This window comes from Tasmannia lanceolata, unplaced genomic scaffold (assembly GCF_043159265.1).
Source record: "Tasmannia lanceolata isolate RefF3 unplaced genomic scaffold, GAP_Taslan_0.1 ptg000037l, whole genome shotgun sequence".
NCBI classification, from domain to species: Eukaryota; Viridiplantae; Streptophyta; class Magnoliopsida; order Canellales; family Winteraceae; genus Tasmannia; species Tasmannia lanceolata.
Genome location: NW_027518714.1, coordinates 7,071,740 through 7,088,948, shown reverse-complemented (window position 1 = coordinate 7,088,948; position 17,209 = coordinate 7,071,740). Strand labels below are relative to the sequence as shown.

At 38.7% G+C, this 17,209-nt stretch overlaps 1 protein-coding gene and 1 non-coding gene across 2 annotated transcripts; one reads left to right on the top strand and one right to left on the bottom strand.

The window, feature by feature from the left end:
* Nucleotides 1-323: 323 nt before the first annotated feature.
* Nucleotides 324-418, bottom strand: LOC143862783 (small nucleolar RNA snoR31/Z110/Z27). The gene has a single exon (XR_013240492.1). It is a non-coding gene; the product is annotated as a small nucleolar RNA snoR31/Z110/Z27 (small nucleolar RNA).
* Nucleotides 419-3,493: 3,075 nt separating this feature from the next.
* On the top strand, nucleotides 3,494-12,423 carry DRP5A (Dynamin related protein 5A). The gene is made up of 8 exons (XM_077371666.1): nucleotides 3,494-3,867; nucleotides 4,916-5,107; nucleotides 5,207-5,413; nucleotides 5,515-5,943; nucleotides 6,053-6,280; nucleotides 6,393-6,600; nucleotides 8,248-8,941; nucleotides 11,994-12,423. Exons 1-8 carry the CDS (start codon nucleotides 3,502-3,504, stop codon nucleotides 12,178-12,180), a joined length of 2,511 nt encoding a protein of 836 aa, XP_077227781.1. The 5' UTR covers nucleotides 3,494-3,501; the 3' UTR covers nucleotides 12,181-12,423.
* The last annotated feature ends 4,786 nt before the right edge of the window (nucleotides 12,424-17,209 follow it).

The window sequence follows — 17,209 nt, the reverse complement described above, 5'->3', positions numbered from 1 at the left end:
ACAATTTAGGGAGATGATAAATTCACAACCCCTTTAGGATATTTCGCACCCCTAGGAAGAATTAACGTTAAAGAAGATTAAAAGGTCTGCCATAGGAAGACAACTCCATAGCAAGATCGGTGTGCTAGGATCTTGCTATGGAGATGATCTAAAAGTTACATCCTATTTGCATTGTGGCCCAATAAATGAACGGTTTGGATCATTATATGAAGTGGGCCCACTGTACTTTTTTAAATAACTGGACTTCATAGGATGATCCAAACCATTCATTTGCTGGCCCACAACGCAAATCTGTTGTGCCCAACATATATATAGTGGATACCATCATCATCAGAAGAGAATTTCTTTCTCATCCACAGTAATTAAAACTGTGTAGGAAGGTGTCCTAAGATTTTTCTCATTTTCATCACCTGAAGAAGGTATATCCCCACACAACTCATAAATATAAACATAAGAATTGATTCGATAACAAATCTCCAAATTAGCGAAGATACATACCATCTTCTACGGATTAAAAACGGAATCGAGTTTAAAATCTATAACAAAAAGGAAAATTAAATTAAACAAGGGAGACGATGATTCGCATCCCTTTTACACATAAAAAAGCGTTAAAGTCTGCCAGAATTCACGCTAGAAGGGTAAAAAAGTAGGATTCAATAAAAATAATAGAGAAATACAGAGCCATAAGATTTTAAACATCAGAAGGGGAGAAGGTACGATTCAGAATTGTTACCCATAAAACATATCAATAACCAAATTAAAAAAAAAAAAAAAAAAAAAACCCAGATTTGCCGAACTCTGGAAATATCCTGATATGAGCAGCTAGGGCAAATTCACGAGCTAGAAAATGGAAACAATAAAGAAACCAAAAGAACAAAAAGGGGAAGAACAGGAGAGGAACGGGAAGAACAAGTGACTTATGAAGAAACAAAAACACCGCTTTATAGAAATGCTTATGAAACCCTAGAAACTGATTCCCTACCTCAGCCGTTCGATCAGCAAATAAACTTTAGTAGAACGAAAAGACGACTGTACCCTCAATCTTATTCATTACGGACTAAAATTTTCTTTATTTTATTGAAAGGGAAATGATATATTCGCCCCGCTTTCTTACCCTGCTCACCCCATTGTTACCTTGTAGTCTTGTACACTAATAGAGTAGTCATAAATATACTGTATGGGGGTGGCCCCGGAAAGGAAAGAAGCGAATAATAAGCGGGGCCTACTTTGATTTATGATCTGAACCCTTCCTCTTTTGCCATTGCTATGAGTGGCCATGATCATGAAAAAAATGTGGTTGCTCATTCTCATTAGGGGTGTCCACTGAACCACTTTGGATTGGATCCACCTATGTCTTAATCACGATCCATTCACATCTCTTATAGGTCAGACTAGTTGCAGTCCCGTGCAATGCACGGGCCCTTGTATCCGTTGAGATAGAGAGAAAGAGAAGTGTAGTTTGGGTTTTGACTCTTGCTTAATAATATGAAACGTGTTTGAGACGGGAATGGAGAAAAATAAGATGGGCCGTCTAACCAAATAAGTGAAAATACCGATAATTTATTGATTAAGGCATTAGGAAACGTGCCATGTAATTTGGAAAGAGTAACTTTTAGAATTCTTGCGGTATTATCTTTAAAAAGACGTTTTTTAAATAAGGGAATGAAAGCGTTTTTCAATTTCGGAGTGCCACATGGCGACACCCCAGCTTACCACATTCAGCTTATTGATTAAGGGATTAGCAAACGTGTCATGTATTTGGAAAGAGTAACTTTTGGAATTCCTTGTGGTATTATCCTTAAAAAAAACATTTTTTTAATAAATAAGGGAATGCAAGCGTTTTTAAATTTCAGGGTGCCACGTGGCGACACCCTGGCTTACCACATTCAACTTTATAGATATAGATAGATTAGATTCATGGTGTAGTGTTCTTGGTCACGATCAATTTCAAATCGAATTATCCATCGGAGTGTCCTAGCAGGTCCAATTTACATTTTATTTAGTTAAAATTCACATAAGAGGGCCAATGCAAAAATGATCGGTAGCTGCAATGCTGAGCCGCGACAATGTAGGATGCTAGAGAGTTAGGGGGTAAATGGTTAGTGAAGGAAAAGAAGACTGTGGCTAGAGTATCTAAAGAGATGAATGAAAAAAAAAAAAACTGAAAATTGGAATCAGATTTACAAATAATTAGAGGTAAAACATTATAAAATCATATTTAAGACTGTCCTGTGGGCTTTTGTCTGTTGTTTGGATCCAATGTATAATAATTTCAGATCCTAAGTTAGGCTTCCGAAATGTGTACATGGATCCTAGTAATGTATCTAGAACATATTCATTTAAGTCCGGATTCAGATGGTCCATCGGACCGTTTGGGTCCATTGACCCCCCTCCTCCTCATTAAGGAGGACGATGGTAGGTTCAAAAGATTTTGCAAAAAATACAGTTACACCCCGTCAACTTTCTGACATTTTCAACTCTAATCCTGATTTTAAAAGTCACCAACTACACACCCCCCCCCCCCCCCCCCCCCCTCTTTTGAAACACTATCAATGCCAATGAAGACCCCATACCCCCTCCGAACTCCATACCCGAATCCAAACACTACCAAAAACAATGTGGACCCACGTTATTTGCATGATCTAGAGTGTTCATTTGATGGGCCCTGACATAGATAGGGAGTGCCCAACAAATTAGCTCCATAGGATCATCCTAACCTTTCGATCTGTGGACCAACCATCAACTGAGAGACTTTACCTTATACAAATTGAAACCTCAGGGGTATATATAGGGCTGCAACAGGGTCGGGTTTTTCAAAACACTAGCCCAACCCTGGATCCCATTATCTAGGCCTCGACCCGCCCTGGCCCTGAGTCAGAGCCGAAAAACCTCAACCCATTACCCGCCCTACAGGGCTCAGTGCTGGCCGTGGCCCGCCCTGATTAGCCCTAATTGGGCAGGGCCCTAATTGACCCTATTGCAAATACCTATTAAGAGTGCCAAAAATAAAGCAACCACTTATCATATGGAACAAAATGATCAATAAACAAAGAAAGAGAACAAAATAAGACAATATGAATTCAACAACATGACGGACAATAGAGACAATTAATAATAATAATCTAAAGGAACATCGATCCAAGATAATAGAAAACATTAGCAAAAGGAACATGCACAGATGGTTCAATTCTATAATAGAAAACTTAGGGTCAGATCGGGTCGGGCTGGTCAGGGTACCCGAGGCATTAACCCAGAACCCGACCCGACCTAAGTCAGGGTCTAAAAATCCAGCCCTGACCCTGTTCGGGCTCAGGGCGGGTCAGGGCTGACAGGGCCAAACTTGCACCCCCAGGTGTATATGTACTTTTCCCAAAGAATTTTGAATTCTTGGTCCGGTAACCGGCCATCCCAGTAACCATCTTTCAAACGGCTATATCCCAATTTCAAAATCCCCCCTCCTTACTTCGGCTAAATCCCAATTTCAAACCTCTCTCTCTCTCCATGGCAACCAACGCCATTCATAGCACACCCGTCAAAACCCCAAACCAGAAATCAAATTCTTCCTCCATTTCCAGAAGGCCACAATCCAACGCCATGGACTCATCGAACCCTTCTTCCACCTCTGAGTTCAGATCTCGATTCGAAGCCTACAATCGCTTGCAGGCGGCCGCTGTTGCTTTCGGAGAGAAACTCCCAATACCAGAAATAGTCGCTCTTGGAGGACAATCCGATGGCAAAAGTTCGCTCCTCGAAGCCCTCCTCGGCTTTCGATTTAACGTCCGAGAGGTCGAAATGGGAACCCGCAGACCCCTCATTCTCCAGATGGTCCACGATCCGTCCGCCTCGGACCCTCGTTGTCGATTCCAGGTCTGTTAGGGGTTTCTTTTTCTTTTCTTTTTTTATGGATTTAGGGTTTTGCTGGATTTATGGATTCCATCATTTTTGGCTGATTCTTGTTTAATTTTACTTTTTATGGATTTGCTTCTGACTCTTGTTTGAGGATTGTATTCTTATGTTAATGCTCATTTGTTCTTTCATCTCCTATGACTCATTTAGGGTTTGTTTTCTTTGATAAGGTTTACAGATTATATTTTAGGGTTCATTGTTGCTGATTTTTTTCCCGATGTATTTTTTCTGCTTGTTCATACGATTTAGGGTTTTGATTATCTGTAGTCTCTCTCAAGAATTCTATTTGAATTTGGACGATGCTGCTATGTTCAAATTTATGTAGATTTTGTGTGATCTTTCTTCTATTCTTCATTTAGATCTTCTATTTGCCACATAAGGGTCTTTTTTATCAAATTTATTTGTGAAACACATTCTGCTGCCTTTTGTATTCTGTTATCCATTTAAGTTGTAAGTTTTAGGATGTTGCTGTCACAGGCTTTTTTAGCATATTGTGGATTCTAATTAAGAGTTCAACATAAATGTTAATTTCTTATTTCATATCAGATTATTGACACATGCAAAGTTTAGTGATTTTTTGCTTATCTTGCATGGTTAGAGTTTGCTTTTATGTACGTGTTCTTCCATCTTTTGTATCATTCATAGTTGCTTTTTTCTTGTCATTTTCTCTGCTTAATTTCATTTCTGTTGTTCCATTGTTTCTCTGTTCTTCTATATTTTATTCATGGAGAATGATATCGTGACCAAGAGTAAGACTGATGGGAGTGCCCAAAAATGAGAATGTGCCTTGTGTGCCAAAAAAAAAAATATATATATATATATTTTTTGTTGATTTTCCTAAACCTAAGGGCTTGTTTACGTCACTTTGTGATGGGTGAGAACCCATTTGTTCGGTCCCTTGCTCGGTCTTACTCTCGCCTCACTAGCGTTACTCTTTATTCATTTTGGGGATTTTAGCGTTCTATTTAAATTTGCATTGAGCTGGGACATTGAACCATTATAACCACAGGAGGAGGATTCTGAAGAATACGGAAGTCCCATTGTTTCGGCTACGACAGTTGCAGATATTATAAAACATCGAACTGAGGCACATTTGAAGAAGACACGAACTGCGGTTTCCCCAAAGCCGATCGTGATGCGAGCCGAATATGCTCACTGTCCCAATCTCACTATTATCGACACTCCTGGATTCGTTCTTAAGGTGCTCTCTCCCATTGATATTATAAATAATAAAAAAATGTATCTACTAATCATTTTTCATAATTTTAATTGTCTTAATTTCAATGTCTGAGATCTGAAGGCTAAGAAAGGGGAGCCAGAGACCACACCTGATGAGATTCTATCGATGGTGAAGTCGTTAGCAAGCCCTCCTCATCGCATTCTTTTGTTCCTTCAACAAAGCAGCGTGGAATGGTGTTCATCACTCTGGTTAGATGCTATTCGTGATATTGATCCAACCTTTAAACGCACGATTATCGTTGTTTCCAAGTTCGACAATCGGCTCAAGGTTAACATAACATTACTTGCAGTGAAAACATATTGTAATTTTATTCATCTATTAGTTGAGCTTAAAATGCATATGAAACTCCTGGCCATAAATGTGTGCAGGAGTTTAGCGATAGATGGGAAGTGGATCGTTATTTGAGTGCCAGCGGTTACCTAGGGGACAACACTCACCCATTTTTTGTGGCTCTACCAAAAGACAGGGGCACAGTGTCCAACGACGAGTTTCGTCGGCAAATTTCTCAGGTTGACGTAGAAGTCCTCCGCCATTTGCGTGAGAGTGTTAATGGAGGATTCAATGAAGACAAATTTGGACCTTTCATTGGTTTTGGCTGTCTCAGAACTTACTTGGAATCTGAGCTTCAGAAGAGGTATAAAGAGGCGACTCCAACAACACTTGCTTTGCTAGAACAACGCTGTGGTGAAGTCACCACAGAATTAACTCATCTCGAATCCAAGTTACAGGCAACATCAGATGTTGCCTATCTTCGAAGATCTGCCATGGAGCATGCTGCCTCTATTTGCAGACATGTAGTATGTTGCTAAGAAGTCTCACCCTCTCCTATTTGTATTTTTCTTTTCCTTGAACCACCATTGTGTGCAAAATTTATATAGGCAAACTTTTCTTTTCTTGGTCTTGAAGGGGGCGTTGATAGATGGAGCGGCCGATCCTGCTCCAGAGCAATGGGGAAAAACAACTGCGGAGGAACAGTTAGAGAGTGGTGTTGGAAGCTGGCCCGGTGTGACGGCAGATGTAAAGCCGCCTAATTCAACCCTTAAGTTGTATGGTGGTGCGGCATTTGAGAGAGTAATACATGAGTTTCGTTGCGCTACATATTCTATTGAATGTCCAACAGTCTCAAGGGAGAAGGTACTTTCTACTATTTCAAAATGGTAATTAGATTAGTCCTGTAGGATCTGATAGAAAATTGCCTAAGTTTGTTCGATTTTTTTTTTTTTTTTTTTTTGGGTTTCTCCAACAGGTTGCGAATATTTTACTTGCCCATGCTGGACGTGGTGGGGGTGGGGGATTAACAGAGGCAGCTGCAGAGATAGCTCGTGCAGCTGCAAGATCATGGCTCTCTCCACTTCTAGACACTGCATGTGATCGACTTGCATTTGTCTTAATAAACCTCTTTGACCTTTCCGTAGAGCGCACTCACAGCCATGATTTGAATTGTATGGATCTAGGTAACCCTTCATATCCAGTAGATTATTTCTCTTTAACGGTAGTGTTATTGGCTACAAAATGTAATATTGATGAATGCTTTTACCTTAATCAAGTGGTATGGATGGTGAGAATCAGAAATTATCAACAGCCGTCCAGTTTAATGATTGTGTTATATCAACAGTCATCCTTAATAGTATTATAGCTTCACCGCGTTTGGTTCCTCTTCTCCACTATCCTGACTAGTATGGTATCAAGATTGGCATGTTTCTGTCACTAATTAATTTCATTCATTGCTATACCTGTCTCTCCTTCTTCTGCTTGTTTATTAAAAGATCAAACTACAACAATGACTGAAATATTACTGTTTTGGACTGCTCATTCTCCTTTATCTTAATTGTTTGTGGGTATGATAACAAGTCTTTTTCAGTTTTTTTTTCCTTCATAGTAACAATCAAATTAGCTTCATTTGCTTTTACCTATAGTTATGCTTCCATGATATCCTCCTAATTAAAGGAATATAAATGGTGCTTATAAAATAGTGTTATATACAAAGGGGGATTATGTAAATCCCATGTCAATCCAATTACTCACTAATGAAGGAAGCTGATATAGAACAACTCTACGATTGATGCTTTGATACCAAATTATGATGAAACTTTTCCAAAAAATTGGATCCAAAGTTTGGAATTGCTCAAGCTGTATCTCCTTGCTCTGGTAGCTCAAAGCGCACTGGTACTGTCGACCCTCAGCTTACCTACGTAAGAAAAAAGGGCAGGATTTGACTCATAAACTCTCATGGATAGAGTGGCTGGTTTGGGTCGTCAGATGAGCGATTAGCTTCATTGAACTGAAAGGGCTGGTCGAAAGCTAAAGCAGAATGAGATCAGAGAAAAAAGGAAAGTAGGTGGAATCAGACCATCAGCTCTGTTGGTTGAATTCGCCACTAGGTGGAATCAGACCATCAGCTCTCGATTGCTGCTTGACTCCTATGTCGCGTGTGTGAAACTTTCTTTCAGCTTCTTTCAGTTCCGCACCAAATCGTAGCAAAGCGCATATGCGGTAGCCATTTTTGAAAGCTGCCGGTTAGCTTGATTGCTAGTCTTGGCTACAAATTTTAACAAGAATAACCATATCCTATTTTCAATTTTGAAATGATTCTGTACAGAATTAACTTATACCACTCATCTTTTTGTTGTAACATATCCAAGATGATGAACTGCTGCAAAAAAAAGAAGAAGAAGAAGAAGATCAAAACTATGTTGATTACGATCATCTCTCTCTCTCTCTCTCTCTCTCTCTCTCTCTCTCTCTCTCTCTCTCTCTCTCTCTCTCTCTCTCTCTCTCTCTCTCTCTCTCTCTCTCTCTGTGTGTGTGTGTGTGTGTGTGTAGACACACACATACGTATTTACATTTACATTCTTTTACATCTTCTTCCTTTCTATTAAGCAGTGTGTGCTAAATTTCACACTTTTGCACCTTCATGGGGTATCTGAAACATACAAATGTAAAGTGAGATAGTAGCCTTCTGCTCTATGTTCAACTTGATAAGATAACTGTAGAAATATTCAATTTACATTTATACTATGTGGCCAACAAAATCATAACATTCACAAATTTGCTTATATTTCTTCCCCCGAACATAATATGTTGGTTTGTCTTGTGCTCAGATGCAAGAAAGTGTGGAGATATGGCTGGGTACATTGGCTTCCGTGCATCTTTAAGGCGTTCTTACAACCACTTCATACATGATCTTGGCAAGAAATGCAAGCAATTGATTCGCCACCACCTTGATTCCGTTACAAGCCCATATTCTCAGGTCTGCTATGAAAATGACTTCCTAGGAGGTTTGGGCCCCGGTGCAACCTCCATGTACAAATTCAACCAATCCCCTGCCTCTTCCTTTTTCCTGGAACTATCCGACGGTGCAATGGGTCAAGATGAAACAACAGGTGAGGATCAGGAGAATATACCTCCGAAAGGGCAACAACAACAAACAACACCTGGAAAAGGAACAGAAACTAAAGACGCACTCCGAGAAAGCCAATTGACTGTGCCTGAGACGCCATCTCCTGATCAACCAAGTGATGCCATTTATGGAGCTAAGAAAAAGGATAATGGAAACTGCGGTGAAATTGCAGGGAGGAAACGGCAGGCGAGGATTTCGGCAAGTAGCCGAAATGCAGATAATCTCCGACCCCAAAATGGCAGTCTTGTTTTTAGTAATGGAGGTACTGGCTCGAGATCAGGGTCAGCTTACTCAGAGATATGTTTTTCGGCTGCACAACATTTTGCAAGAATTCGTGAAGTTCTTATTGAGAGAAGTGTTCTATCAACTTTGAACGCTGGATTTTTAACTCCTTGGTAAGGATAATATCTGTGCAGACATATTCATAAAAGCATATATAATTATATGAGTGCTTTGTACAGCCCAAAAAAGTGGGGCCACATGTCTTTGTGAGCTCTTGCTCAGATAAGCTTATATGAGCAGCTGCTCACAAACCATTTCCTCTCTCTCTCTCTCTCTCTCTCTCTCTATATATATATATATATATATATATATATAAGAAAACTGTTGGTGCGCTTAAGCTCACCATTTTTTTGGTGCGCTTAAGTTGTTATAACGCGCCTCCCATTCGTTTAAATGTTTGGGTTCCACTGGGTCCCGCTTAAGCGCACCAATGGGAGGCGTTATAACAACTTAAGCGCACCAAAAAAATGGTGCGCTTAAGCTCACCAACAGTTTTCTCTCTCTCTCTCTCTCTCTCTCTCTCTCTCTCTCTATATATATATATATATATATATATATATATATATATATGAGTAACTAGCTTATATGAGATGGCGCTCACAAAACATATGGGGCCCACTTTGTTTGGATGATCCAAAGCATTCATTTGATAGGCCCTCACATAGATAAGCCCACAAAAAATCAGGTCCATAGGATCATCCTAACCCTTCCATTTGTGGGGTTTAGATTTATGGAGGTTTATACCCATCCATTTTAACCTCCACAAATGGAAGGGCTAGGATGATCCTATGAAGTTGATTTTTTGTGGGCACCCTATCTATATGAGGGCCTATCAAATGAATGCTTTGGATCATCCAAAAAAGTGGGCCCCCTATGTTTTGTGAGCGCCACCTCAGGAACCCTTCTCTCTCTCTCTCTTTCTCTCTCTCTCTCTCTCTCTCTCTCTCTCTCTCTCTCTTATATATATATATATATATATATATATATATATATATATATATATATATATATATGAGGAAACTGTTGGTGAGCTTAAGCGCACCAAACCTATGGTGCGCTTAAGCTCCCCAATCACATGGCTCCCCAATCACATGTGGTGATCCAAACCATTCATTTGCAAGGCCTTATGATAGATAGGGGGTGTACCAAAAATCAGCTCCATAGGATCATCCTAACCCCTCCATTTGTGGAGGACAAAAAATGGGCAGATTTGTGTCTGTCCATTTTTGTCCTCCACAAATGGAGGGGTTAGGATGATCCTATGGAGCTGATTTTTGGTACACCCCCTATCTATGTAAGGGACTTTAAAATGAATGCTTTGGATCATCCTAACAAAGTGGGCCCCCATGTGATTGGGCTCTTAAGCTCACCATAAGTTTGGTGAGCTTAAGCGCACCAACAGTTTCCTCTCTCTCTCTCTCTCTCTATATATATATATATATATATATATATATATATATGAGAGAACATTTCCTACACACTTGTGTAGGTAAGTTACCTACACACTACCTTAAAATACAGTGGGGGCCCACATTGTTTGGGTGATCCAAACAATTCATTTGAATGGTCTTCACATAGATAGGGTGTCCACAAAAAATCAGATCCATAGGATCATCCCAACCCTACGATTTGTGGAGGTAAAATGGACGTGTATAAACCTTCACAAATTAGTCCATTTTTTGCCTCCATAGTTTGAATGGTTAGGATGATCCTATGGATCTGATTTTTTGTGGACACCCTATCTATGTAAGGACCATTCAAATGAATGGTTTGGATCACCCAAACAATGTGGGCCCCCACTGTATTTTAAGGTAGTGTGTAGGTAACTTACCTACACAAGTGTGTAGGAAATGTTCTCTCTCTCTCTCTCTCTCTCTCTCTCTCTATATATATATATATATATATATATATATATATATATATATATATATATATGAGAAAACGGTTCCTACACATATGTGTAGAGAGTTCTCTACACACTAGCTTAAAAATACAGTGGGGGCCTACATTGTTTGGGTGATCCAAGCCATCCATTTTAAAGGCCCCCACATAGATAGGGTGTTTACAAAAAAAATCAGATCTATAGGATCATCCCAACCCTACGATTTGTGGAGGTAAAATGGATGTCTTTAAACCTTCACAAATTAGTTCATTTTTTGCCTCCAAATTTCGAATGGTTAGGATGATCCTATGGATCTGATTTTTTGTGGACACCCTATCTATGAGAGGGCCTTAAAAATAAACGGTTTGGATCACCCAAATAATGTGGCCCCCACTGTATTTTAAGCTAGTGTGTAGATAACTTATCTACACATGTGTGTAGGAACCGTTTTCTCATATATATATGTATAGGGGAAACATTTTCTGCATGATACCTCAGATAAGTTATCTGAGCAAGAGCTCAAAAAATCATGTGGGCCCACATTGTTTGGATGATCCAAAGCATTCATTTGATAGGCCCTTACATAGATAGGGTGTGCCCAAAAAATCAGCTCCATAGGATCATCCTAACCCTTCTATTTTTGGAGGTTAAAAATGGACAGATTTGTGGAGGTTTATACCCATCCACTTTAACCTCCACAAATCGAAGGGTTAGGATAATCCCGTGGAGCAGATTTTTTGTGCACACTCTATCTATCTTTGGACTATCCAAATGAATGCTTTGGATCATCCAAACAATGTGGGCCCATATGTTTTTTTGAGCTCTTGCTCAGATAACTTATCCGAGGTATCGAGCAGAAAACTATATATAACCTCATACGTAGTAGATAATACATATATGTACGTTCCATACATGCATAAGTGCAAGAAATTTTGGACGCATAAATGCATTCATAAGCACTGGCATCAATGTGTAAAAATAAGAAATGTGTGTATTGTGCCACTCACACTTCTGTTTACACTTATGCACTCAAAAATCATAGTTGGACCCTGCAAATTTGCAGATGTTTGATTTCTTATGTTTATCGGTAAGTTATGGAACAATGGGTTTATAAATTTATACCATGTATGGGTGAACATTTCTTCATACACCTAAGCAAAGAATCTTAGTGGGACCCTGCTTGTTCATTTTCATGTCTTCCTGACTATTTAGGCTTGTCTTTGAGAATTGATGCTGAATTTGATGTTTCTTCTTTCATGGTTGTGTTTTTCATGGTGATGCAGTCGAGATAGGCTGGTGGTGGAGCTCAGTTTAGATTTGTTTGCGGTGAATGATGAGAAATTCATGGACATGTTTGTAGCACCTAGTGCCATTGACATCCTTCAAAATGAATGTCAGTCCCTTCGCAAGCGCCAGAAGATATTGCACTCTTGTTTGACTGAGTTTAAGAATATTGCTCGAGTACTTTGATGTAGTGTTTGTTGATGGATATAGCTCAGACAGAAAGCAACATTTCCATCCATATGTTTCACACCTAGTGAGCATGTGATTTGCAGAGCATTTTGAAGCTCATTGAGCAGGGCTTCTTCCAAGTTGTATCAGCTGTTATCACTACTTCTGGATGAGTTTTTATATGAAAGTTCAGGGTCATGTGTGTACTCTCAATATCATTTGAATCCAGTTATTCTGTTCTAATATGTGCATTCCAAGCTCTTGTTTCTTGCACCAAATTGTTAGATTTCATGGATGAGGCTATGAATCGGGATTTGAGAATTCAAGAATAACAAATACCACATTTCTCAAATCTTTGACATAACCAGGAAACTTAATCCTCCAAAAGAAAAAAAACATTGTTAAACTACAGTTGGGGCTCTAATAATTAATATTGTTAGTGGCTGCATTTTATATAAGGTATTAGAGAATATTAATTATCATATAGGTATGTCCATCACCATCCTCCTCCCTCCCCCAATCCATATGACACTTTCTTCGACTAACTCTTTGTCCTTGCCTTACCCATGATTCTAGTGCACTAGGTTCTATGTCTCTCTATCTAGAAAGAATACCCAGGACCTCCTACTGTCACTGCCAGCCATGAGTCCAGTGCTGTTTTCCTGGCTACATCTGCCATTGTTGTTGATGCCATTGCTACTGCTGTTGCAACTGCCGCAACGAATTCCTGTGAAGAGAAGGTTTTCTATATACCTAGATACAATATGTAAGGATTCCCTTGGAGTTCCCTTCCTTTGATTGTAAGTTTTTCTATATTTAATTGCTGGTAGGGGTCCTACCGAACCCCATCTTACTTACCAAAAAAGAAACCTCGGGGAGAGATATATGTTGTGTAAGAGGAATGTTCTCACAATAACAAAAGAAAAAAAGAAACCTTGGTTCACCTCTCTGCATTGTCTTTGTATGTTTCCTTGATACTTTTTCTATGCTTTCTTCAATATACTTTCTTTTTTCTTTAAGTTTCTTAATTTTACTTGGGGAAATTGTCGGCACAGATCGTGTTCGCAAGGTTTGAGCCAATGTGTGTACACCGTCAATAACAAAGAAAAGTGGGGTGGTATCCTAGAGATAGGTTGCAAGGAACACGATCACATACCATCAATGGTGGGGCGATAATCTATCTTAAGGGCAGCGTTAAACCAATAATGTACCTCTAACACTCAAATTTCCTTTCCTTTCTATCATATTTTGGGTTAATCTTGGTTACGGATTTGAGATTACGTACAATACTATCGTCGGTAATTCCTTATTCTTCATAATTAGCTACTTGATTTATCACTTATATTGTTGAATTGATGAACCTACCCCAAATTACCCAACAATATGTACTTTGGAGTTTAGACATCATTCTCCTTCTCTTGTATCTACTTTAAACAATGTTTCCTAAGAAGGTACCCTTCTATATCTTAAATCAATGGATTATGTATTAAGTATTAGAAATAAGTGACAATAACTTATCAACATTTGGAACAATGCTGGTTCATAGTCTTAGCAGTAAGACATAAGAGATTATAAATTTATAATTGTTTTGGAAGTGATGCAAACTGCTAAAAATTGCATCATTCTCAGCTTTAAACAGAGCATAATACAGACACAAATTTTACACATTAACAAAGTGTACAGGATGTGCCACAGAATGTTAATACTGTAAAAGTAAATAAGATTAAATAACACCTCAAACGGCCCAAACTTTTGGAGTAATTGGTTGTTTCACATGGTATCAAAGCAAAGGTTCTGGGTTCAAAACTCCTTGATGTTAAAAATATCCACGTGTAATGGCCAACCCAAAAGAGGGGCCACATGTGCCATGTGTAGGCCAACCCGAAAAAGAGGGGCCACACGTGAGGGGAAGTGTTAAAAGTATAAAAGATTAAATAACACCTTCTCCAACGGATTAAGCTTTTGGAGTAATTGGTAGTTTCACAAATACAGCCAGACTGCTCGATATATAGTTCCTTACAGCATACACTCTAAGAATAAATTTGGTTTTACTTCCCAAACTCCATGCTCATGATATGCAAATTAACAGTTCTGTTTTCTGTACATTTCTTTCTACCGTTTATCATTGCCATTTCTTTTCCACTAAATGTGAGGCTCAACATATACTAACACCTGCTAAAGAAGCCTGGCCACGTGGCAAGATCTGCGCCCATTGACAAATTCCCATCTGGTCAAATCAGAAAGTGATGAGAGACTCACATACCAATTGAAAAGATCTACGATGGAGTTCGAGACACGTGTCATATGGGTCTCTTCTCTAGCTATATTATCATTCAAATATTTGTTCTTTTAATTTTCATCGATTAGTTTTCTCCCCCATGTTTGCGTCCAAGTTCAAGGGACTCCAATAAAAGGATCCTACCAATTCAGATCTTTTTCCCCATTATTCATTGTTGTGCAGCCTAGATTCATGGTGCATGTGCTTTTCTTTTTGCTAATGGGTAAAGGAAAATGTGCAAAAGCTGTGTTTACATCAGCTATTCTCTGAATCTATCCCTTTCTGCATTGCATCCACTTAAGGGCACTTAATTTTCTAATCTGTTGGTCCCCTTTTCTTCACAAGGAGCTCTGCAGCTTTGTGGTTGGGATCTCTCACTGCCTGTATTATAATAGAGAGATAAAGAAGAACAAGAAAACATAAAAGAAGAGGACAGCAAGGAGTGTCTGCCCTCCTTAGCAATCCATTTGCCAAAGCATAGAAGTGGTCCAAAGTTCCCCTGTACAGGTTACATTCTACATAAGATAATGCATTTTCTATAAAAAAAAATGAAACATTATAGTGACTAATGTTGATGATTCTGATCCCAACAAGGAAAAGGTCAAAGATCAAATGGCATATCCATAGATCAAGTGATAAGGATGTCTGCTTTGGTTTTGAATTGCAAGAGGTGCCAAATTACAAATAGAGTTCAATGGTTTGCTCATTAGTTAAATGGAAAACCTTATGGATTATTAAAGTAAAAAGGAAGGTTTCAAAGAGAGTGTGAGGGTCTCTCTTTTTTGGTAGGTAAGCTTGGATTGAACCTCTGACCACAAGGTTGCAGAACAAAGCCTTTACCAATTGGGTGATGTTCTCTTTCTCCACTCAACAATTTAAAAATGTTAGAATGCAAGCTCAAACTTCATCTTCACCAAGAGACATGACATGATTCTTTTTTTATGCAAGAGGAAGCTTTAACAATTTGTCCCAAGAGAAAAGGCCAAGGTTGGGGTCCTTTCCATCTAGAAAAAATGGGAGCCAATGTGTGTTTTTCTTTCCCTTCTCATTCATATGCCCAAATCCAACCAAAACACATCCATAACCGAACCCTTTTACACAACTCTATATGTTCTACATTTGCACATGAGGTGTTCTTGCACTTGATTCTTGAATAAGAAAAATTGCATGTGGGCCACAATTCACAAGGAATTTCCTCAACAACTTATTACCATCTTAATTAGTCATTACCACCATTGAATATAAAAAATATTGAAAATATTATTTAGGAGTCGCCTTGGACCATTAGGAACTACGGTAAAAAAAAAAAAACCATGGTAAAAAAAAAGAAACCTCCAGGGCCCATTAGGTTTGCAATTTTCTCAAAAACAGGAAAAATTCAACCTTGGAAAAAATCATGGGTAACCAAATGAATGAATTTTCCATGGCTAAAGTTTTCCCTGCATCCAAACAGCGCGCCAACTTGGGGTTGATACTCAGAATTTGGGTTGAGTTTTTACCTTGAAATTGGGTCGGATTCGAGTCGAATTCAATCCAAACCGTTGTTAACCGATGTATACTTGATCATCCACCATCCATTCCCAAAAGGATCTCAAGTCAAGTACATCACAATGGATTATTTATAATACAATTGATTAGAAGAAACTTATGTTTAATTAAACTTGATTAAAGGAGTTCTTATTCTTTTCCTAAGATATTTAATGAGGGGAGTTTGGAGTGTGTGGGCTTAATAAAACCTCATTAATTATAATTGAACCAATTTTTATTCAACGGTAGGTTAAGACTCCAAGCAAAAAAGAAAGAAAAAAACAGATCAGATGTCACTTCTGCATATGCTTTTGTTCTTTTCTTGTGAGCTTTTATGAACTCGACAGAATCATAAGACTCTCTAAACCTGGTTAAGGATCTAGACCGTCCATTTAGTGGGCCCTATAGGACACAAAACATACAAAAAATTGTACAATTCTAATTGTTTCACCAATTGGATCTTTGCCATTGATTTGAACCTCGAACATTTTCTTCATAAGCCCATGGATCTAAGTTTGATTTTCATATGGGCGGTCCAGATCTCCTGAGCACAGGACACGTGTGTGGTGGTGATGTGCAACCAGGATCGAGCTCTTAGAAGAATAAAATACATAATTAAGCATATTTAAATCAATAATTTTCTTGGGTGGTGTTCCTGAATCATTCTCACAATATTGACACGTGGATATTCACTACTAGACCTCTCAATCAGGTGGCTCCCACAATAGATTGCCACTAACCCAAAATAATATTCTGATGAGATGATTCTAACTCCCCATTGCCGACCTTCAAAAACAAAAGCTAAAAGAAACAAATGATTCGATGATCAGGATAGTCTGAACAATGTGATTTGTACTATGATCTAACCAAAGCGGGCCGATAAGTCAATTAATTCGATGGTTAGGATAGTCTAAACAATGTGATTTGCACTATGATCTAGCCAAATCGGGCTGATAAGATAGACGATCCAGATCAAACAACACGCACTGATAGACTATCAAGATCTAACATTCCCCACCCTCTTCTCCAATATCAGGTTTGTTTATGTTAAAGGGAAATGATATTTCCACCATCTTTTACATTTCCACCAGCTTTTGCTTGACTTCTCCTGCAAATGACTTTATTTTCTAGTAAAAGACAAATAAAAGGGGGTCAAAATAGTGAAAAGGGGAGAATCTCATCTCCCTTGTGTTAACATCAATGTAGAATCATTTTCTCATATTTTCAAAAAATTAAATTAAG

Excerpts from the sequence above, each read along its gene's own strand:
- DRP5A (XM_077371666.1), top strand. The coding sequence starts at position 3,502 with ATGGCAACCAACGCCATTCATAGCACACCCGTCAAAACCCCAAACCAG. Across the intron at positions 5,108-5,206 it reads CTCCTGGATTCGTTCTTAAG|GCTAAGAAAGGGGAGCCAGA; the intron begins GTGCTCTCTCCC and ends TGAGATCTGAAG. Across the intron at positions 5,944-6,052 it reads CCTCTATTTGCAGACATGTA|GGGGCGTTGATAGATGGAGC; the intron begins GTATGTTGCTAA and ends TTGGTCTTGAAG.